The 25,228-nt window shown below is 35.8% G+C and overlaps 1 protein-coding gene across 10 annotated transcripts in view; it reads left to right on the top strand.

Moving 5' to 3' along the window:
- Positions 1-25,228, top strand: part of TRDN (triadin) — a 417,254-nt gene that overhangs the window by 88,356 nt on the left and 303,670 nt on the right. For all 10 annotated transcript variants that reach the window (XM_055136162.1, XM_055136157.1, XM_055136159.1 and 7 more), the window contains exons 5-6: positions 9,910-9,969; positions 23,159-23,218. In XM_055136162.1, coding sequence (XP_054992137.1) covers positions 9,910-9,969; positions 23,159-23,218 — 120 coding nt within the window. The remainder of the gene's footprint in view (positions 1-9,909; positions 9,970-23,158; positions 23,219-25,228) is intronic.

Here is a 25,228-nt window from a genome sequence, read left to right as displayed (position 1 = left end):
CCAGGCGTGTAGTGCTGTTTGAGCCCTGCTGTCCTGGGATACTGGGCACATACCCCAGCAGTGCTTGGAGACCTCTAAGACTACACTCTGCAATACTCACTGGACCTTGTGGTGCTATGGATCAATTTAGAGTTAGAATGCCTCACATGCAGTCTAACTGCTGCATTATCTCTTACCACAAGACTTGAGCCTTTAGGGAATTATTGTTTGAAAGAAAGCCAAGCCAATAAAATGAATCTTCACTTCATTACTTGTAGAAACTGTTTAGACTAGATAGTACTTAGGTGATTCTGTAGGTCACAGAGCATATATTATGAGAATTAGAAATTTTCCAATTATACCTAAGAGTTATAATTTGGGCATCAGGTATCTGGGTTCCAGGGCTGAGATCTCCAAGCCTGCTCGGATTGGGACTGGGCCTCTTCCACCCAGATCCCCCATTTTCCAGTAGCTAGGCTGTCATACCCAGAAACTGCCCCCAGCGGCATGTAATCCCATCAATGGCCAACATCCAGAGACTATAAAACCAACCTTCTGGAAGTTCTTGGGCCACAGGACATCTTATAGCCTAGTTCTCCCTCTTGGAGCACCTCACAAGCTACCGATAGTTTCCTGCCCTCATGGGAGAGCCTGGCAAGATCTCCGTGGCATATTCATATGCCAAAACCAGTAATAATATTTGGTCTCATTTTCCTGACCCTGAAAGAGCCTCCAATTCAGCACCATTGGGAAGAACGAGTAAAGAGAGGCTTCTAAAATCTCAGGGCTAGGACAAATGGAGATGTTAATGAGACCGCTTGAGAAAATCGACAATCAATAGGATTATGATGTTGATGGTGATGAATAAGAATGTGATATATGATAGTTAAAAATATATTATAGATATATAAAATAAATTAATTTATTTTTGGGGAAAACATCTATGGATAAATTTTTACATGCTGCGAACTATTTTCAAAATCTCCAGTGTCCTAAATTTTAGTGTTTTAGTGTTTCATAAAGCCATTGTGAAGCAAAATCCAACCTTGCATGAGTTGCAATTTTCAAATGATTATTTAATTCACATTAATATTGAAATTATGTGACTTTTCCTAGCATTCTAATAGAATGCAAAATTGATCAGAAATAAAGCATTACCTTTAACCAAAATCTCAAGTCTATTCATATTAATACTTTGAGAGTAATATAAAAAAGAACAAGTGAGATATGATCCACAAATACCTTCCCAATGATCCTCAGCCACCCAAACACTTTTTTTATTAAATATGCATATTTATCAATTGGTTAGTTTATAAAAATATTCTGTTTTCTAACAGTATTTGAAAGACATTATACCATGGGCAAGAAATAAAAACTGCTGGGGAATCAGAAGATTATAAATAATTTGGAGGTATCATCCATTGGGTTTGGATATAGGTGCTAAAATTTAAATGTGATTAAATAGACTTTTTTCTATTATCCAATTTAGAATGTAGTGAAGGGCAATTAATAAAATGGATTGCAACTAATATTTTATTATGTTTACTTAATAGCAAGTGTTTTTAGAAGTAATTTGCATTCTAACTTTATTTTCATATTCATGTAATATCTATATGATAAGTAGTTATTATCCTGATTTTTCAGATGAGGGAATAAAGTTCATACAACTAGTAATGATGGTGATCATATTTAAATTGGGCATACTGACTCCAGTGTATGTTGATTATCTCAAAGACAATACTGAATTCTAAAAATTAGTTAATAGATTGCGTGGTAATAAAACTTAGGACCTCACACATTTCTATAACTGAGTGAATATTTTTGTAGTCATAAGAATTGAAAATAATTTTTGGTTCTTATATTAACTTATCTATCCATAGATTTTCCTTAAAAATACTTAGTATTTTAACTCTGCATGGGAATATATTATATTCATAGTATATACTGTACTGGAGTGATAGGACAGTGGGTAGAGCATTTCCTTGTACTCGGCTGACCCAATTCCTCCATCCCTCTCAGAGAGCCTGGCAAGCTACCAAGAGTATCCCGCCCACACGGCAGAGCCTGGCAAGCTACCCGTGGCTTATTTGATATGCCAAAATCAGTAACAAGTCTCACAATGGAGATGTTACTGGTGCCCACTCAAGCAAATCAATGAACAAAGGGATGACAGTGCTACAGTGCAATAGTATATACTGATTATATTAGATAAAATATATATTTTACATAAAAAAGTGTATGACTTAATGGTTATAATATATATGCAATACATAATAAAATATTACTTTCATTTTTATGCTTTTTTAAATTTTATTTTATTTTTATAAAGTTTTTCACATTCAATATTCTAACACCAAACCCACTGCCATTACACCTTCCCACCACCACTATTTCAAATTTTCCCAACTATCGCCCAGGCCATCCCCAATAGCAGGCCCTAAATAATACATTTTGTATTGTTTGTTATGAATGATCAAAAAAATTTCCTTAGAAGAAAATGTGTGAAGATTTATATATGACACTGGAGCTATTAAGGCCTTGTATAAGAGATTACTAATATATTGTTACAGATTGAGGCTTGTTTGCTAGTAGTTTTTTAATCAAGATTAAAAAACTTTACATCCCATCCAATATGTGTACTACTCCTGGTACATCAGTATTGTAGAGTATGTGATGTTTCTACATAAATTCTAAAATTCTAAATAGGGTGATACAGCTGGAGTTAATTTTTGAACTGGATGATGACTTTAGGGTCTGGAGGCATTTCTGCAGCCTGTTGATCTCTTCTGAGAATTATTTGTAAGTCTCTGAATCGTGGCCGATCAATGAGCTTATATAGCACTAGAGGCAGTTTGTGGGCATGACTGCCAAGCTCCTCAAAGAGTAGGTATATGGGGGAGGTCGCCCATCCCTGATTCCCAGCTCCATAAGAGCCTGGAGATTTTGGTTCACAAAACCTGCATAGCTGAGTTTTTCAACAGATTCATTTATGAATGAGACTTTGTTCTCAGCATAACCATAACAATTTTTGCATCTCCTTCTCTTATTTTCCAGCACCTCACAATACTGATACTGAGATTCAACACCACGTTGTTGATATTATATCTGAGTTAATTGCTTTTTTGACATAGAAAGTCTTACTATGAAACACATGTCTTTATTGTCTTCATTGAATGATAAAACTGTTAAGATGGCATTTTAATTATTTGAGTTACTTAAGTGAAAAATATTTGTGAATAGATTTACAGTGTTCAAGGTTTCTGGTGACTTCAAATATTTTTAATTTTAGAATGAATATTAATAGCAATAAGAATCTTAAAGGAGAACTATATTCTTTCTCTATTCTCATGTTCATGCATACCTCCCTTTAGGTAAAGATAATGGTGGTAGAGAAATCAGGACTAGTAGCAGTTGGAACATATTTTTTATGTTCTCCGGAAGTAGTTTGCCCTTTTATTAAATCCTGTAGTCTCCTTTTATGTATTATTTCCACAGTAAGCATTACTGAAGAATTGATTCATTCTTACTAAGTATAGCTACCAATATTAAAGGAGGCATTTTCTTACTTCCTTACGTACTGAGATAATTCTCATTCATTGTATTTTACCTTTTTTCAATATTAAAATTCATGGATCCAGAATGATAAAACAGCAGGTAAGGTGTTTGCCTTAGAAGCAGTTAACACAGTTACAATTCTTCATACCTCATATGGTCCCTTGAAGAAGTGGGACCAGATTGTTGTCAGAAGTGCTTCCTGAACCGGAAGCGGAGATCCTCTGCCTGTTTCCCCCAGTCTCCAGCGACCCAGGGGTCACTCCTATAAGCCACCTCCTGCTGGTGCCAGACAATTTCATCATCGGCCACCCTCCAGATCACACAGCTGCTTCTCCCAGGAGGGAGCATCAAATGAGGCCCCCATAGCCATGCCACCAGACTCCGTTGTAGGTTGTTTTCACTCAGGGCATCCCAGAGGTGCCCCTGGCAGCCGACCTCCACTACCCACATTCAAGGCCACTCCCCAAATGGTTGGGCCGAGCCTCACAAATGAGTAAACATATTCCTGGACCACATCATAAGGCATTCCCTACCCATTCTCCATAATTGCCACACCATATTTGATGGGGTTCATACAATAGGCAACAAATCATAGAGGGAAATATATATGCATATATACATATTTTCAGATATATATACCAAAGCTCACATCACCCAAACTTTAACAACATGTTAGTGATATCCTATAGAATATCTTAATGGCTCCTGCCAAAATAGAACAATCTTCACAATGTTTTCCATATGAACACTTTTTTGTAAGTATGTTCAACAGTTCTTCATAACAGACAATATAAAATATATTCTTTTGGTTGTGCTTTAGGACAGGGATTGTAGTTTGGGATGGAAATATCCTGAATTTGGTGGTGGGAAGATGTAATGGTGGTGGGATTGGTGATTGAATATTAAAGGTAATCAAATATTGTGAACTAACTTATAAAATAAAAGAAATGAGTGCTTCCTGAGCACAAAGTCAGGAGTAAGTCCTGAGCACAGCCACGTGTAGCTCCAAAATAATGATGCAAATTAAAATTCAAATGAAGATGTAGGATAAAGTTAGATAACAGATAGAAGAACAGTGTTTACTAGAAGGAAGAAGTCTGGGAGGAGGAGGCAAGTAAAACAGATAAAGAAGGTCAAGTTTATGGTGGTGAATAGAAATAACAATTTTGGTAGAGTGTCATAAAGTACAGAGTATATAAACTTGAATCATGTGTATAGTTGTGGACCAATGTTGCTTCAACAAAAGTGAAAAAAAAAAACCCAAACAAACAGATCCTGGAGAGATAGTACAGAGGGTTGGGTAACCCGGACTAGGTCTCTGGAACCAAATATGTTCCACTAAACATCTGCCTTTAGGAGCGATCCTTGAACACAGAGACAGTGGTAAGCCTTGAATAGTATATAGTGTGCCTCCCTCTGCAATTTAAAAAAAAGAAGCAATCAAATTCTAAAACTTAAAAAAAATGTACAATTTTACACCTAAATTGATATTCTTTGGCCTCTGTGACTTCTAAGGCACAATATGTTCTGTAGTGTGACTGAAATGATTATAATTTAAATTAACATCTTGTGATAACTCTACCTACACAGAAACAAGGGACTCTAAGCTAGCTATAAAACACATATATTTGAAAAAAAAAAACTTTAATTCTGTCCTTTTTTTTTTGTATCTAGGACAAGTTCAAGTTCAACTGAACTCTTAAATGTGACAGGATTTTAAATGTAATAGTGTGCTATTACACTTTTGGGGTGCTGAGTGGAATTTGCCACCACTTTGAGTTCTTCTCTGACTAGTTTAGTAATCAAAATACACTACATAACTCAGCAAAAGAAAATTATATATAATAGCACATATATGGGAAGTTGTAAAAATAAAGCATATATGTGTTATTCATCTTGTGATGAGAGATTTGAGGTAGTAAGGACAGAAAATGAGAAAATTTCACTTAACATTAAAGGGGTTCAATTAATCTTTCTTTCTAGATTTAGTTTTTCAAATACAAAGGTCTTGTACCCATAATATAATATTTTATTCTAGATTAAAGAGAAAGCAATGATTGATTCCTTTATTTAAAACATGGTCTTGATTTAAGCAGATATGAGTTTTTTTCTAAGCCTCTAGAAGCCTTATTGTTTTTGTTTTGTTTCTTTGGTTTTTATTTTTTTGGGGGGGTTGGAGAGGGCACTAGGCGAGGCACACCCAGCGGTGCTTATGTCTTACTCTTGGGTCTATACTCAAGAGCAAGACTAATTAATGCACCACTCACTGAATTATCACACATAGCACTTTCACTGTTCTTCATTTAAAATAATATGTACTCCTATTTGAATGTAACAGTTTCTCCTAATACCCACATAGATTGATGGATCTTTAGTTCCCTAAATGAGGGTGACACTTATTGGAAAAAAACTTAGAGCCAATTGAATTAAAGCCCCTCTGAGTCTTTTGGGGGGTCTTATCCCACAATTAATATCCTTAACACAAAGTGAAGACATTCATTTGTCTATGGAAATTACTAAAAAAAAACTTAAGAGTTAATATAACAAAATTTTATTCTTATTTTAAACAAGTTTAAAATAATAGAACAATGAATTTCTACCTTTAATGACTTAAATATTTTCGATTTAATTTTCTATTCACAAACAAATGACTCTTAGCTGGAAAAAGCAATTTCCAGTAAAATATCAGGCATTATTAGCTTCTGAGGAAAATATTCTTCTGATGTCTAAATTGGTTAGCATGATGTTATTCATTTGGACAGGTGCTTGTATCATCAGCCTTTTCTGAGATGGAACACACACTTCGTGTAGAGGGTTCATTGGATTAGTTGGATATCTGATAGCCAAAATAGTGACATTAGTGGTGACATTTGACCTAGAAAGAAAGCCTGCTGTTGCAATAAAACATGCACAGAGAAATTTATCTTTCTATGTGAATAATCAGAAATGATTTTTGTTTCCCCGTGAGAAAAATATTACAGATACATGTACGACTTTACAAAGTCAGCTGTGCTTGATTATATTTGCCTCTATAGAAAATCTTCAAGTGATCATCAGTTAGAAAAATTAGTTGATGGCGTTACTGCAAAAAATATGCCTATGCTATCTCATCATATTTTACTGAGATATAGAGATTTTAGTGTGTGTTAATCTATGACTCCCACTTAGAAAAATCTGTATGTATCCTGCTTTGTTTGAGGATGGATGAACTGTATAATCAGGGAAAAATGGATATATTTCCTTGATTTGGCTCTGAGTTGCAGAATTTGGGTTGTGTCTATTCCATTTTTCATGAAGTAAAAATTAAGTAGTATGACATTTTATTGCCATTTGAGGGAGCATAATATTATTACCTTTTAGTTTAATTTATCAGCTCAACTGATTCTACTATTAGATTTCAGAATCTCTTACCTTTGTTTCGTTATTGTGATTGACTAACAGAAATCTAAGAATACACAGAATACACATGTGAACATACACATAGACATATAAACAAACAAAACCAATATTCTAAATAACAGTTTTAAGATTTTTCTTATTTACTTAGAAACATTTATTAGTTTTATATTCAAATTAAGTCTTACTAGGAGTAAGACAATTATCTCTGTAAGATGACACTAAATCATTTTTTATTTTTTTTATTAGCACTGTGCACTGTAGCACTGTTGTTAATCGATTTGTTTGAGTGGGCATCAGTACCGTCTCCACTGTGAGATTTGTTGTTACTGTTTTTGGCATATCAAATATGCCACGGGTAGCTTGCCAGGCTCTGCCGTGCAGGCAGGATACTCTTGGTAGCTTGCCAGAGTCTCCTACAGGGACGGAGGAATCAAACCCAGGTCGGCTGCATGCAACGCAAATACCCTACCCGCTATGCTATCACTCCAGTCCATTTACTTTGTTGGTCTTATTTATATAAACACCTATAACTTTCATAACCTCAATTGATTTGAAGAGGTGGTAGGAAATAGAATGGTATTAGCAGGAGAGGATTTCTGAGTCCCCCCACCCAAACTAAACCCCTGATCTGACACACAGAAGTGATTATAAAAGTATTTTATTAACACTCCTTCAGTGGTCTCTAAATACCAAATTTGGGGAAAAGAATGAGTAGAAAGGGACATTCTATAGGAGTAAGAGTGAGCAGCTAGAGACCAAACTGCCCTGAATGGCCCTACTGTGCTAATTCTCAATTCTTTCTGTAATGGTAAGATATTTGTTTCAAGAAATGAGCTACATGTGTTCTTTCCCTGGAAAGCTAGATCCCTTTACCTAAAATAAGGCTTCTACTCATTTCTATAATTTTATGGTCAACTGTCATGGTGGATCTTCTGTAGATAGAGTTTAGGGTGTGTCCCTAGGCTAAAGACAAGGGGAATGGGGGCTTCATTGTGGGTTGCCGACTTTATTGTGAATAAGAGTGTTGGCGTTATTGATTCTGCAGAAGAAAGGAGAACTTGGGGACTTTCTATCAGCTATCCTGTGGGTTGGTATTTTTGTTGGAGACAGAAGAGAGGTTTGGAGCATCTATACACCTAAGTGTTTGCTGTCTTTTTTGAACAGGACAAAGTTTCTTTGTGCCCAGGGGTCCACCTTCTGTCTCTATCAGATTGTTTATTCTGTATCTTTAGAGCATAACAAGGGATATAAATTTTCAGCTGGGGAGTTATCTTGTCCTTTAGTGGACATTTGTTAATCCCTAAAGAAAATATACCTAATTATGACTGGTCCATTAGTAGACAATGGAATGGACAATAAAAGGAGAATCAAGGATGCTGATTAGAATGCTGTCCCAGACTGTATCAGTGTGACACAAGAAATAGATTTCTCATAAATATTGATGTCCATTCACAGTTCCCACTTCAATGATACCTACACCATTGGGCTCTTATAAATGTCAAGAATGATAAAGGGTCTCTGGTTATGCTCATGAAGTGACTTTTGGGAAAGCACTTGAAAATAGGGGCAGTTATCAAGAGAAACAAATATATGATTGGAAGATTGAAACTCACAGTCCCTAGCCCCAAATATCTTGTGGGGAGCTGGAGAGCCAGTTCATTAACTGATGACCCCATGGATTAGCCAGTTATGCCTGGGTAATGGAGTTTTCATAATATTTCTCTCTATAACATTCACTGAATTTGAGGAAAGTATAGCAGAAACCCTTAATATGTAGTCAGATTAGCCAGAGGACAGTTAGAGTTTTTTTCTTAAGTGAATTGAAATGGAGGGTGGTCATAATGACTGTGCCTATAAGGTATTCTTATCTCCAGTTTTAAAACCAAGTTGATTTCTCAGAAGGCCACTGTGTTTTAAAACCAAGTTGATTTCTCAGAAGGCCACATAATTGCCTTATGTTGGGAAATCTTTCAACTCCAATTGGAACTGAGTTTAGGAATTTCCTCAAAATGGGGAAAATCTATTTCTTAACAGGTACATGAAAGCCTGTAACTATCTTTTCTTAAACTATTTAGGATCTTCCTGTTTGGTCTTTATTTTAGACTTCTGGAAAAATTACAAAATGCAAATTGAAATTTGCAAATGAAGAATTTTAAATGTGTACAGTAATTATCATCATCTTAGACCATCTGTGGAATAAAGTTTTGATAAATAAATAAGTAAACCTCGTTAGCATTTTTCTAAGAAAAAAACCATGATATCTAAGATTAAGTCTCTTTTCAGAGGTAGTAATCATATTTGTAAACTTTAATCTCAAATTTAGTCATATACAAATCAACCACTTCATTTTCTAAGCCTTAGCAATGTATATATATACTGAATCTAGCATTAAGTTGAAGTTGAATGTTTGTTAAAACCTGATATTTAGAAAAAATGAAACATCTAGCTTACTTTATGAAATACGTCCTATTTATGTGCAGTAATTATTAGTTGAATGCAGTGCCACATTCTGATTATAAACATAGCTTAGAGTCAATATTTCTGGGATGATTTCCTACTGAATGACTGCTATAGTTCATTTCATAAATTCTTAATTTAATTTGCAAAAGTTAAATCTTCCAAAATTAAAATGACATTATTATTGAGGAATCTTAATCTGTATTGAGAGTAATTGAAATAAAACATAATTATAGTTTGAAATCAATTTTAGCCTGAAAATGGTAACAACATATCTCCACTGATATGTTTTTATGCTTTCTCAAATAACTCTGATTTTGAGTAACTCCAATTTCCTCCTTACTCCAATGAATAAGTGATTAATTTAGCAAATGTTAAGAAGGCTGTTTCCTCTGTGACACATATAACCTAGTTAGATATAAAAATTTAGCGTTCTTAGTAGAATGACAAAGTAGAGATGATACTTAAGTTGTAAATTTTGTTTAAGATATTACAAAAGATATATTTTACCCTTTCTAGGAATACACAAAGAGAAGGCTGAAAAGCAGGAAAAACATGAAAAGAAAATACAGACTAAAGGTAAATTATTCATTTTATGTTTATTTTTATTTAAAATGTTATTTTTATATTAATAGTTAAGAAAGGATCATGTCCTTATTTAGTGCTCTTTATAGTTTTTGATAGAGTTTATATGACTATCTTTATTTCTTAGTTAACTAAATTTAAATATACAGCCATTCAATGATTGAGATCATTTTGAAACTTCTAAATGTATAATAATTTTACAGCTGTAATTTACTTACGAGAATAACTTCACAAATACATCCTTTGGCTTACTGGTAAACTTTAAAAATTCTTTTAATAAGCTACTGTAATATGTCTCAGCTCAATTGTTTTTGACCTTGAAGTTTTTTATACCATAAATTACTCTTCAATATTCGGTATGCAGTCATTACATTGCCTCACTTCAGGATAACATGTTCTTACTAGTTTTGCTCCCCTCAGCTTTGAGGGATAGACATACATCGATAAGATGATGATTAATACTCATTTCTATTGAACTTAATTTACTTTTGTCAAATTTTCTTTAGAGATATATCAGTAATGATTAGCGTTGCATTACTCATCTTACAAACAATGGGTTTCTAAGTAGAGCAGTCATAGAACTCTAAGTAAAGTAAAATTATAGGAAATAAACACATACAATAGAACATATTTTAAAAGAAATCAATGTTCAGTAGAGTCCTCTATCACAAACTTAATTGCTCCAGGGCAAATTTTTTTAAAAAATCTCAGAATTATATTCGTATAGTTGAAATAAAATTGAAATAACTGTTCTGAAATAAAATGGAGTGGTGGTGTCTAAACTGAGGAAAGAAAAAGTAGCCGCTGTAATTAGCAAGGTTGCAAATAGTGAGGCTTTCAAAAATAGTTTATTTTTTGAAAGAGAGTCTCTTGCCCACACACCTGGCTGTCTTCCCCTGGGCCTCTCGGAGGGGATGGGCTCCAGCTTCCCTCCCTGCCCCAAGCAGAGCTCCCGGCGGCCGAAGACCTCTGGAACCTAGCCACAGCCAAGCTCAAGGCCCCTCTCCACACATTTGGACAGGCCTCATACATGAAGGTACCGGCAAAGGAACCCAGGTGTGTGTAATCCCATCAACAGCCAACATCCAGAGACTTAAAAGCATGCTCCCAGATATCTTATAACCTACTTCTTCCTCTGGGAGAAATTAGCAAGCCACTGAGAGTTTCCTACCCACATGGGAGAACCGCACAAGCTACCCATGGTGTATCCATATGCCAAAGCCAGTAACAAACTGGATCTCATTCCCCTGACCCTGTAAGAGCCTCCAATGCGGCATTGTTGGGACAGCTGAGTAGAGAGAGGCTTCTAAAATCTCAGGGATAGGACGAATGGAGAGATTACTGAGACCGCTTGAGAAATTCGACTATCAATGGGATTTTGTGATTCGTGATTCAAAAATAGAAATTCTAAATTAACTTTAAATTATACCAGTACTTTATATTATGAGCTGGAGCGATAGCACATCGGTTGGGCTTTCGCCTTTCATGAGGCCGAACCCGAGTTCCATTCCTCTGCCCCTCTGGGAGAGCCCGGCAAGCTACCGAGAGTATCAAGCCCGTGAGGCAGAGCCTGGCAAGCTACCCCTGCTTATTGGATATTCCAAAAACAGTAACAATAAGTCTCTCAGTGAGATTTGTTAGTGGTGCCTGCTCAAACAAATCGATGAGCAATGGGATGACAGTGACAGTGACTTTTTATTATAATGCCTAAAACATTATTGGGCTAGAGAGTTACTACAGTGGTGAAGGCACTTTACTTCTACACAGCAAACATGGATTCTCCAAGCACTCCCAGGAGTAATTCCTCAGTGCAGAGCTATAAGTCCTTAGCACAGTACAATGTAGTTCAAACTGTTCTTCCTGAACAATTTAAACATATATGTTATATACTGACAAATATATAACACATATATTTAATTCTTAGAAATTATATCTCTATTTCTAATATTTGAGCTTTTTCCAATTTGGTCAGCCAGTCCTTATACAATTAGTACATTGGCTTTTAATGAAAGCTATAGTATTTTAATAGAAAATTAATGTCTTGATATTGTTTGCATTCTCTTTTTTTTTGGCTTTTAATTTTTTGGTGAGAGAAATTAGACAGAGCTATTGGGTACAGATTGACTAAGATAGCCATGATATAACTGGCTATGTGAGTGTAACTGATAACGGTTAAACTGAAACTAAACTGCTTCCACATGATTATAATTTCTGTTGTTTTATTTTGCAGACTGTACTACTAATTTAATAGCAGTGCTGAGGGAGTGGATGTGGTTATGCAGATGGCCCCATTTGCATTTTGGACCTGACTCTATTAGAATCCTGCTGTTAAAGACTTTGAGCAGTGGGCTGTAGATTGAGTTTATTAAAACTAGTGAATCTTGCATAATTAAAACAGTGAGATTGGCTGAAGTTTGAAATAAATTCATCAAAGGCTGGAAAAGAGATTATTACCTAAAAGTATTTTCTGAACCTCTACATTTTGGGAGAGCGAGTATTTCTCAAGAAATGAAAAATGGAGCCTCAGCGGTGCAACAAAAAATGAACCACAGAGATAGTTTTGAACCAAAATTCTCTGGTATATGGAAACAATACTTAGTTTTATAGTTCAGCTTTCTATATCTCTAGCAGGTACAATGATGTTTGATTTTCATTTCAAGTAGTTTAGTGAAAATTAATTTGTTATTTTAATTTACTCATATATGCAGATAAATATATCTTCTGTATGCCTTATTTCATATCAGTTATGGTTACAAATATTGGATAATTATTATACACTTAAGATTTTATCAAAACATTTTGAACTCTCTTAGGAAAAGAAAAAATATTCAAGGTAATAAACAATACAAAGACAAACCATAAGTTACCTGAGTCCAAAGAGATCCACTATGCTAAAGCTTAATATTGTTACAATGGGAGATGGAAGTCAAATTATATACTATTGTTTACTTTTTTACTATTGATAACTTATATGCTATTTGAAAATTTGTCTTAACCTAAAATTTATCTAGCTAACATCCTCATTAACTAGAATAAAAAAACAAAGAATAACTATATTTCAAAAACATTTATTTCCAAAATTATTGCATATAAATACGTTAGCAAGGTAATTTTCCAAGTATATAAGAATTAATAAATTTTAATTCTAATATATATACAGAAGATTAAGTATGTAATTTTATAGCCATTTACATTCTCTAAGTGGTTTTAATTCTTGATACCAAGATATCTATTGTTTCAATGATATTCTTTCATTTGTTTTGCTTAATATTTTTCATTCAAAATAATTAAGCATTTTCATGGAATTATAGGTTAAATCCTTTAGTTTCTAGTCTGGCAGTGAGTAAATACTCACTAGTCTGAAGGTATAAATTTTTACATGCTAGATATTGCTTCTCTAGACAACATGGAAAATGCAGATTAAGAATAAAAATAAATGGGGCCATAGCCATAGGACAGTGGGTAGGGCATTTGCCTTGTATGCTGCTGACCCAGATGTTATCCATGGCACCCTATGTGGTCCCCCAAGACTGCCAGAAGTGATCCTTGAATGCAGAGCCAGGCATAAGTCTTGAGTACTGCCAAATGTGGCTCCCAAAGCCAAAAAGAGAAAATAAAGAGAAAAAACACCCAATAAGTGAATATTTTGTTGTAATTAATACATAAGATAATATATGAATGAATAAATGGGGTGGAAGTTGCAAATTTTAGGACCTGGAAAGATAGTACAATAGTTAGGATTTTTACTTTGCCTGACTGACCCAGTTTTGAGCCCAGACATTTCCTGTGGTCCTGAACACCACCAGGAGTGATTATTCAGAGCAGTGTCAAGAGTAACTCCTGAGCACAGCCAAGTGTTGCAAAATTGCACTGTCGTCCCATTGTTCATAGATTTGCTTGAGTGGACACCAGTAACATCTCCATTGTGAGACTTGTTACTGTTTTGGGCATATCGAATATGCCATGGGGAGCTTGCCAGGCTCTGCTGTGTGGGCGGAATACTTTCGGCAGCTTGCCAGGCTCTCTGAGAGGGACAGAGGAACTGAACTTGGGTCAGCTGTGTGCAAGGCAAATGCCCTACCCGCTGTGCTATCGTTCAATCTAAAAGTATCTGCCTTTATTCTTTAATTTTTAAAAATTTCCATTCTCTGGCTCCTTCCCTTCTCTGAAGATACTGCTCTTTATCACGATCATGATCACAATATCCTGTTAATCACCGATTTCTCGGGTGGGCTCAGTAACATCTCATTTCGTTCTTTCCCTGAGATCTTAGAAGTCCATATCTACTTGGCCCTCCTAACGATGTTGCACTGGGGGCTTTTCAGGGTCAGGGGAATGAGATCCAGCTTGTTACTGGATTTTGCATATGAATATACCATTGGGAAGCTTGCAAGGCTGTCCCATGTGGGCTGCAAACTCTCAGAAGATTGCCAGTTTCTCCCAGAGGGAGAAGAAAGCTAAAGATATTGCTTCTGGGAGCTTGCTTTTAAGTCTCTCTCTGGATGTGGGTTGTTGATGGAATTACACACACCTGGGTTCCTCTACCGATACCTTCATGAATGAGTCCTGTCTGAAAATGTGGAGAGGGGCCTCCAGCATGGCTGTAGCTAGGTTCCAGTGGTCTTCGGCCACCGGGAGTTCTGCTCAGGGTGGGGAGGGAAGCTGGAGCCCGTCCCCTTCGAGGGGCCCCGGGGAAGACAGCCAGGCGTGCGGGCAAGAGACTCTCTGTTTATATGACTGCTGTTTATATGACTGCAAAATAAATGAATAAATGAAATGGCAAATTCAGTGGGTGGATGAATGACAATTAGGTACTGGTACATATTATATCAATATCAATGCAAAGCATGTCAAACTGCAATCTATATACCTAAAATCTATATGTAGTTTTATCACCGTATCACTGTATCATTGTCATCTTGTTGTTCATCTGTTTATTCAAGCGGGCGCCACTGACATCTCTATTCATTCCAGCCCTGAGATTTTAGCAGCCTCTTCTTACTCGTTTTTCCCAATGATTGGAGGCTCTTTTCAGGGTCAGGGAAATGAGATCTTTTATTATTACTATATTTGGCATATCGAATATGCCACGGGAATCTTGCCAGGCTCTTCTGTAGTTGTAAACCAATATTCAAAAAATTTACAAAAGAAAAATACTTTAGGATTGGAGATATATCACATCTGGAAAGGTATGTGCTTTGCATTCAGCTAACACAGGTTTGATCCCTACCACCTTACACAGTTTCAAACCTTGGAGATGTGATCCTTAGTTCAGAGTCAAAAGTAAGCCCTGGGCACCACCTTCTGTGGCACCAAAAATACAAGAGAAAAGAAAAATAAAACCTCTAATTAAATAAGACTGATAGTACATTGTATATTGGGCTGGAGCAATAGCGCAGCGGTAGGGCGTTCACCTTACACGTGGCCGACCCAGATTCAGTTCCTCTGCCCCTCTTGGAGAGCCTGGCCAGCTACCGAGAGTATCTCGCTTGCACAGCAGAGCCTGGAAGGCTACCTCTGGCATATTTGATATGCCAAAAATAGTAACAAGTCTCACAATGGAGACTACTGGTGCCTGCTCGAGCAAACTGATGAGCAACGAGATGACAGTGATAGTGACATTGTATATTGTCATTCATTTTTTCTTAAATATAACTTTAATAGGGGAGATATTACCTTGTAGGTTTTTTTTATAATCACAAATGTCATGGACTATTTCAGGTATTATTTGTTTTTATTTAGTTATTGAGATGTCATTTATTCATTAGACAAAATATACACTGTCCTGAATGACTCCTAGACAAAACGTGTCTAATTCATGCTTAAGAACAACAGCTAACCCACGGCATCTATTGCTGGTATCCCAAATTGCAGCTTCTGCTTCAGAGGACTCTCAGGCTCCTGCGTATGTCATGAAAAAGTATTTCAGCACCCAGGCAGTAGCAACACTAGCAAAACTGAACATAAAAGAAAATGTATACTCTCAAGCAGTGAAAGTGAATAGTCTAATAGAAGGAGGATCACACTGGGAAATTCAACTGCTTGGGTTCTTATTGGGTTCTAATAACTGTGGGACAGGGTATCTGAGTTCTAAGGAGAGAACAATGATCTCCCATTTTTTGTTCACACATGGTCTGCCCCAGAACTGTGTTGGTACTGAGAGTATTATCATTGGCAAAAAGTCCTTTAAGGGCAATATAGTAGCCATATTACAATGAGTCTGGTTTCAACAGGTTGTCCCTTTTGACAATAGATTACATATGTTTGACAGAATCCTGGCTTTTCTGTTCTGCCTCATTTTGGCTTAGATCATTAATGTTTGGGTAAAGAGTTGGACTCAGAAATTGGGAGGAAATTCATACATGGCAATAAGTTTTGATTGATGATATGTGGTCAACATTGAGTGGTTAGCCAATGGGAATAGGTATATTCTAACAAATGGTATAAATTGAATAACTAATCATAGCCACTAGATAATAAATCATATTAATTAATTTATAGCACTTTGTGCCAAATGGGCTGTAGCAATAGCAGAGTGGGTAGGGTGTTTTCCCTGCATGTGGCCGGCCCAGGTTTGATTCCTCTGTCCCTCTCAGAGATCCCGGCAAGCTACAGAGAGAATCTCAAGCGCACAGCAGAACCTGGCAAGCTACCCATGACGTATTCAATATGCCAAAAACAGTAACAGCAAGTCTCACAATGGATTTTTGTGAGATGTTACTGGTGCCCACTCGAGCAAATCGATGAGCAATGGGATGACAGTGTCAGTAACAGTGTGCCAAATACCATATTGAACACTAAAATTTGAATGAAAAATAACCTTAGTTCACTGAGAGGTCTGTAAAAGCAACTTCAGTTGTACCATTAAGTACTCTGTGTTAATGTCTCTGAGAAATTATCCCGAGGAGTTGCTAGCTACCTCAGTTGTTAAGTAGCTCTGACTGAAATTTTCTGGTAATGCTTTAGTTTTGGATGGAGGTGTCCAGTTTGATCCAGAGTAAAGATGTAAGGTCTATATCAAATGAGGTCTTAGAGAATCAGGTGGGAAGTTCATTAAAGAAGCAAAAGAGAAGTCTTATCATTTTAAGTATTGGTTTCCTAGGACTTCTAGAACAAAGTATCTAAACTTGGATGACTTAAAATAATAGAACTTAATCGTCCTATAGTAATATTAGCTACATGGCAGAGCCTGGCAAGCTACAAAAAACAGTAACAATAATAGGCCTCATTCCCATAACCCTGAAAGAGCCCCCAATACGGTAGTGTTGGGAAAGACAAGTAAGGAGAGGTTGTGATATTCTTCATGTTCCTGGAGTGAGCAAATGCCATTGGGCTACACTAGCATGTGACAGGAACGAATGGAGACATCACTGGCGCCTGCTCCAGCAAATAGATGAACAAAGGGATGACAAGTGATACAAATGATACCAGTGAATATTAGCTAAGTCCACAAGTTTCAACATGATTGCTTTCCTAAGAGGGTTGTAAGCGAGACTGTTTTCATACTTCTTCCAGTTTTTCATGCTGTACTGGAACTAAGTACTGGACTTCCAGATGAATTTCTCCAATCTCTTCCTTCATCTTTACATGGTACTTTCTGTGTCATCCTTCTGTGTATCTCTTATTCTGTTTCTAAGTTTTTCATGAGCACACACACTAGTCATAAGGAACAAGGGCCTGATTCTAGTGACTTTTCTTTAATTTGATTACCTTTATGAGGTATAGTATAGGAATTTTAGGACTTCTCCATATGTTTTTGAGGTGACTCAATATGACCTATGACATTATCACATACAAAAGTCAAAGGAACATTTTAAAAGGGCTAATTTAGAACAGAGATCCTAATTGACTTGCTTCAGCTTGTTTCTGGGAAACAATCATAGAATGGAAGCACAGACTGGCGAGGGATTTAGCTGAAGATGAGATTCAAAGTCAAAGAGGCCAGGACATTAAAGTGTATTGAAGTATCTTGGAACCCTTTATAAAAATGCTCTCAAAGCCCACACATTCATTTACCCCACTTTTGCATTGTACACTTTTGCTTTTACATTCTCTTCGGTATACTTAATGACTCCTTAAAGTCTAAAGCATATTTTTTTGTCTTCGCTGGGACTATGCAAGATAAACCTGGAAAATGAGAGCAGAGTCTCCATCAAGCTATGTCTCACCTGCTCCAGGTGATTGTTTACTTAGGGGAAATGATGAAGGCTCTGATGGTGGCTATGCAGCCCCAGGAGAAGGAGGAAATTACCCACAGAATTAAATGTGATTTGAGAGTAAAACTAATGATTTTAGAATTCAAAAAACCTTATCTGTGATTCAAAGCATATGTATCAGATGAGCTTTGTAACTTGAAATAATTTGCCTAATCTTCACTTTAATATGTAAATAAATGGAATTTTATTATGAGAAAGACATGTCTATATCAGTGTAGGTTAATTTGTAGGCATTCTGCTTGAGGAATCCAATCAGCACATATTTTCCTCATGATAAGTTTAATTGGAAGGGACTTAAAATGGACAGAGCAACATAATACTGGTGAAAGAGCACATCTAGCAATCTGATAACTATATTAATATTTAGTTGTTCCATTAATTCTTCTGAGTCTGTGTTTTTTTATCCATGGATAAAGAAATTCAGACTGATTGTACGCTTAGTTTTTTTTTCACTAAAGGAAGGGGAAAAAAGAATGATTCCTTTAAGGAAACTGAATAATGGAGTCCTTGAGAAGATTCTCTGCTCATCAGTTTTTCTATCGAGTTCTTGAATAAAGCTTAAAGATGTAGATCATTTTGACTTACACTGGAATAAAAATTCTGCAAATTAGTTACCAAAAACTGGCTTGCACTCAAAATTAGTTACACGAACCATTTTCAGAGAGGGTAGCAAAAGAAAGAATGTTTAAAATAAAGTTTTAAAAGGTGGCTAGAGTGGCAGTACAGCAAGTAGGGCTTTTGCATTGCACAGGGTTGACCTCGGCGCCATTCCCAACACACCAGATGGTCCTCTGAGCCCTCCAGGAGTGTTCACTAAATTCAGACCCAGAAAGAAATCCTGAATAACACTACGTGTGGGCAAAAACCGAAATAATAAAGTTTTAAAAAGTTTATAATTCCCATAACTAAAGTCCTTGAATATGAAAAGTAGGCAAGTCATTAATATCTGTTTTAGACAACCATACTCTTCAAATTACTTTGCAATATAGAGTTATAATGATGCCTTGCTCATTCACCTGATTTCTTTTGGAATTTGCATAACATGGAATATTGGGTCTCACTGCTGATTAAGGAGACCCAGTCAATGGAAAGACATAGTGAAGTGTCTGGGAAAAGCAGCAAGTTGGACTTGGTGAACTCATGCTCTCAAAGTAACCATCTTGTCTTCAGAGTCACAGAACACAGTGTTTGTAGAGAAGAACAGAGGAGCTCATTTTTGGGTATGGTGGATTGCCAGAATAATTAGTAGGGCTGGTCTCCGACACACATTGTCATATCTGCAAACCTAAGCCAAAAATTTCTGAGTATGGGTTTAATCTGCCCATTTCTCTGTTTTTGTTGTTGTTGTTGCTGGGAACAGTGTAAATATAATGATGCCAGCCCAAAGGAGCTACCTTACACCTTAATTTCCAATTTAGCTCAGAAATTTTATTGATCATGTTTCTCGGGCACCTGAGATTAGTCTGAAATGAAGTAAGAATTATGGAACTTTGGTTGAGCAAATTTATCTACAAACTATTATAGAAAAATCAAGCTTTTGGTTGTAAATTTAATATAGTTTACACATATATTGATTTTGAAGGATGTACAGCTAAAATGTATATAGTGTTGTAATGCTTCTTCAATTAAGTGGAATAGAGTCATAAAAACATTGACCTTGATTTTTGAACAGGGGCAGATAGATCAGCAAATAGCTCTAAGAGCTTGGTGACCTGATCCCAGTGCTTGACCCCACGTGATGCTTTTGCCTGATAAGAGTCACAGGATCAGGTGAACTGTGAACAGTGATACACTTGAGGAAAGTACACAGGACCTGCCCATGTGCTGTGAAGGCACTCAGCACAGCTTGCAGGGGGCTGGAGAGGGACCATATGGGGAGGCTGAGATAAGCCTCAGAGTTGATTGTTCTGGTCAGAGAAAGGTCAGAGTCTGGGCAAGTAACAGAAACAGCGGGTCCATGCCAACTCAGATGCCAAACATCAGGGCTGCTTCGACTGTTGAATTCCATTTGTTTTTAATTATCAGCATACCAAAGGGACTTTTGTTCCTTGTAAATAAGGATGACAAACAAATTAAGCTCTAGCAGGTGCAAAACGCTTATTTTGTCCTGAGCTATAACTGGCCGAGCCAAGATAGATAACTTGTCAAACAGCTGGCCACAAGGAGGGAGCTTTTATCTTCTTCCATATGAGAACTTTTGGTTGTGGGTCCTAAACAAAGAGAAGTAGGCAAATTTGGTTGCTATTGAGATAGTCTTTATTTTAGTTGATTATTAAGGCAGTTGCTGATGGTCCCACTGTTTTGCTAAAGGAAATTTCAAAACTTGGAATTTCAGCTCACTGATGCCAAAGTCTGTAGTCTCCATCCAAGAAATATTTGTGGCTTTGTGCCATTTGAACAGCCCCTGAGAGCACATGGGTCCAGCTGCTTCATAAAGCAGTGTTGTGGTGTCATTTCTGAGGGCGCTAACAAAACTCCAGCATATAAGACCATGCTGAAAAATCGAATTTTAGACTGGGAGGAACCTTATATCCTCCCAGCAAAATAGGAACAAGGAGGCAATATTACTCATTTGAAACCAAATTTAGTCCCCTCGCTTTTTTAATATTTTTGTTCATTTTCTCCTCCTTTATGTCCATGAACACATCAATTGGTGACTCCTTTCCTGAAACGGACAAGCAGCTGTCTGAGGTGGGGGGAGGTCCGGTTCTTCATGGAAGCAGAGACACAGATTACTTGCTCTCCAGGGGGTCTTGCCAATCACAGTTCCAAAAGCACAGCTTATCTCATACAAACTTGGTTCCCCCCAGAGAACCTTTAAAAGAGGCTTTGTTTTTGCCAAGAAGTTCTTTTTGGTTTTTAGCTTAATTAACTGTGCTACAAAGAGACAGAAATAAGCGACTTGTGGTCATATGTGAATGCTGATGTCCTTACCTTATTTTGTGAGATATTTTTATTGAATCTAGTAACTAAGCATCATTTAAAAAAACATTAAGTGCAGAAAGTAAATAGTATTGAGATGTTCTAAGGGTTTTTCTCCTGTTTCTCACTGGGTTTTGTTTCAGTAATTAAAAAAAATTGGAAAAAAAACTAAGCAAGCTATGACTTCTATTAACGTACCACATCATTAATAAATAGATTACACTATAAGATGAATTGCTTTTATACTAGTTTAGAATTTTGTTTACTCTACAAAGTCATATTTTGAACTCTGATGGAAAAACTACATTAATAAATTTGCCTGTGAGCAATGCTATGTATAAACAGCTGTATTATTATTAGTTTAAGTAGAATTATGCACATGATGTATGAAACAAGGAGATACCAAATAGCTTCTGCACAGGAGGAGGCAGAACTGAGGGTTCCATGGAAGAGAGGAAATGTGAGAGTGAGAAATCTATGGAGAAGAACGCAGGCATAGTTGACTTTAGAAGGCTACATTGTGGGCTTGTGGACCTGCGAGCAGCTTACTTTAACTGGAATATAATCTTCAAGAGGAAATTCTTGGTAGGGAAGATTTGGATTGCTAAGCAATTCTAAGATGACTAGAGCAATGCCATTCTTCTATTTGATATAGCATCTAGCATGTGATACATCCCCGTTCTAAACAATGAATTATATGCTAATATTTGTAACAGGTTTGTGGTAAACTCATATTTTTGCCCTCTCAAGCAAATTGATGAACAATGGATGATAGTGATACAGTGATGTTAGAAAGGTATTCTGAATGAAAATTGTAAATCTGAAGCTTCAGGTGACTAATCAAGATAATATTCCAAGGAAATCTACTCCAAATTTGAAATGATAATTTCCCCTTTCTACTTCCCATTTCCTTACTGGGTTAATTTTTATAGTTTAACTCTATAAATGATACTTCTTTAAGGAGGCTGTCCTAATACGAAGCTTAGGTCTCAGTTTGTACATCAACATCCCATCATGAATATTTTCTTCATAGCAACTTTACTGATTATGACGGACTATCTTTGAAATTATAAGCTTAGCATCCCTCCTCCACCGGCTGGCTGACATAATGATAGAGATAGAGTACACTTGCCTAGCAGAGATGTTAACACATTTCAGGCCCACTTTAAGCACCTTTGTGTAAATAAATAATAAGTAGGAAATTAATATCAGATAAAGGATATGGGCAAGAGGGATATTAAGTGAAGTAGGTTTGAAAGAGTTTGGAGAGTGAACCAAAGAGAAACATAAGCTGAATGAGTTCATGTTCCTAGTTTGGATAATTGGAAGTGCTATTAATGAGAATTAGAACTAATTTGTGGGGTAAAGTTATAATTTCAACTTGAATCATGTTATACTAACTGGATCATACTTCTTATTAAATATTATTTTCTTGAAGAGTATTTGGTGTTATTGTAGGAAAATATACTTTACAAATATTGTGTGGAATGGGTCAGAGAGATAGTACAACAGATAGGGCACTTGCTCTATAGAATACTGACCCAGATTCAAACCTTGGCACCCCAATAAATATGATCCCTGAGCACACAGCACTGTGGTATGTGGACTTCATACCACAGTGTAATCAGCAATCAGGCCTGCTGAAAAGGCATCATTTAATAATTTCTTTTCATTGCTGAGAATGAAGTTTTGGATTTCTGATATTTTAGCTCAGTTCACAGACTAGATGCATTTCTGTAAGAAGCCGCTCTGGGTGCCAAAATGGGTTAGAAGACCTCTCGAATCATAGTCTTTAGGAGCAGAGGGTCCCTTTCCAATTCTTAAGTTGAATTTAAAGGTGTAGAAAAGCTGAAGATTATTGTTACCTCTGTAACCGACCTTGTTTTGGTGTGAGTTGAAGATAAAAAATAAAAAACCTATAACTAATATTTAAGCCTCAAAATGTAAAACCTCAAACTGAAGAAAGATTTCCAAACCACAGTAATTTTTTTGATATAAAAATGTTATTATTATTTAAATGAAAAGTATTTTCTATTTCTTTTCAGTCACACAAAGAGATAAAGATAAAGACAGAGACAAAGTAAAAGAAAAACCTGACAAGAAAGGTATGGCATTATTTTTATTGATGATTTTATACTCTGGTATATGCACCATTTTTTAGAAATCTAGTTAATTTTTTGATATTTTCTTAATATTAAATCAAAAAGAGCAATTTCTGGATTAAAGAAAATTTGAAAAGTAAGACCCTTTTTCTTTTCTGCCTAGAAACAGCAAATTTCTGCCAGAGACATAATACGGCAAAAGGGTTCTTGCCTTACATGCAGCTGACTCAGATTTTGATCCTTAAAAGTTCATGTGCCTAGAGTACCACCAGGAGTGACACCTGAGTGAGCACAGAGCTGGGAGTAGCACTGGAGCATTGTAGGTCTGACACCGAACCAAGCAAAAACAAAAAACTATCAAATTTCACTTAACAACTTTGAAACTGACGCAACCAAAATTGAGCATAACTTTTAAGAAAATATTTTTCAATTAAATGTAAAGAAACCTTAGAAATATTATTTTCTTATTTTGGGGGATAATACCCAGCTGTGCATAGGACTTACTCCTAACTCTGTGCTTAGGGTCACTCCTGGCAGAGTGCATGGGACCATCTACAGTGCTGATTCTACCCAGGTCAATAATGTACAAAGCAAGTGACTCCATCCCTACACTATCTTTCTGCCCTTACATTTTATTATTTTGATTTGTATTCTTAGATTTCCTTTTAATTGAACCTCCTACATTGCTTTAATAAGTATTTATTTATTGAGAATAGGCAATAGAGTCTATGTTGACTTTATGAAGATACAGTGTGAAAGCTTCTTCTTGCCTTGCTCCCAAATTCTTACTTTACATCAGTCCATTAACCACAACTATACATAAATGCAGAAGCTATTCTTCTGCATAAGCTTTATGTGTATATTTAGAGATCTAACATGTACCTATCTATTTTCCTTATATTCATAAAATTTATCATGCCCTATATTGCTTTTATAATTTAACATATATCCTAAAGATCATTACTAGTAAATAGATATTTGTCTTATTTACTTTCAGAAGCTGCAAAGAATTTAACTATATGTATTTTCTTTGGCTATATCTTTTAACAATTTGAAGATTGAAAAATTTAAGTATCATTTTTTTAATTCTGCATGATTTTTTGTAGATGTCCATGCTTATTACTTGGTTCTCCTGAATATATGTATGCCTATAAATTTGGTGCAATTTCCTGAACTATCTTTTTCAGACATTTTATTAATTAGTTTTATGATTAATGTTAGGGTTTAGGGTTTCTGTCTGTATAAGCGGACACACATCAGCATATGTGTGAATGCTAGTGTGTGCATCTAGATTTTTGAATTTTTATTGTGACTAAATTTGTTGATATTCTTTTTATATATGTTGAACTATTATCCAGAGATTAATTAAAGTGTTGCTCATATTTCTAAGATTTTAATATTTGTTTTAAACTAGCATTTAATTAAATCTAATATATTAAAACCTATTTCAATGTATAAATAAAAAGAACTATAATTTACCATTTTGGTAAAATTATATTTTGACCAAGTCTAGGACATATGGATTAGATTTCAGCTGAATTATGTGTTCAAAACAGCACAGTCTATTGAGTTATCTTGCTTTATGAAAATTTCACTTGGCTAGACTTTTTTATTATGATATTTAGGAATCAGACCAGTTAAAATATTTTTCATTCTGTAGTTGCTTCATTATTTTAACAATAGCTATTATTTAATTTATTATTACTAGTGATGATATCCATGAATTTCAATATACCTATTGTTTCTGTTCTGTTGAAGAAACAGGTCTTTTTTCTCTGCTTCAGAGTTCTATTAAAGTATTAGCATCAAGTTCTGAATAGTTCAATTAAATTGAATCCTCTGATGTTTCTTATGACTCTTTTCAAGGTACACAGTGGCTGCATACAATACAAAAAAAGACAAAGTTTATTGTCACTAAATTTTAAATGTTACAGAAAATATTTTCAAATTAAAATGTAGAAATGAAATTCTGCATTGTAAATGCTCTTTTATTTACTATAAACAAATTAAGAG

This window comes from Sorex araneus, chromosome 4, assembly GCF_027595985.1.
Source record: "Sorex araneus isolate mSorAra2 chromosome 4, mSorAra2.pri, whole genome shotgun sequence".
Taxonomy (NCBI): Eukaryota; Metazoa; Chordata; class Mammalia; order Eulipotyphla; family Soricidae; genus Sorex; species Sorex araneus.
Note: the sequence above shows the minus strand (reverse complement) of the source record. Positions and strands in the feature narration are given on the sequence as shown.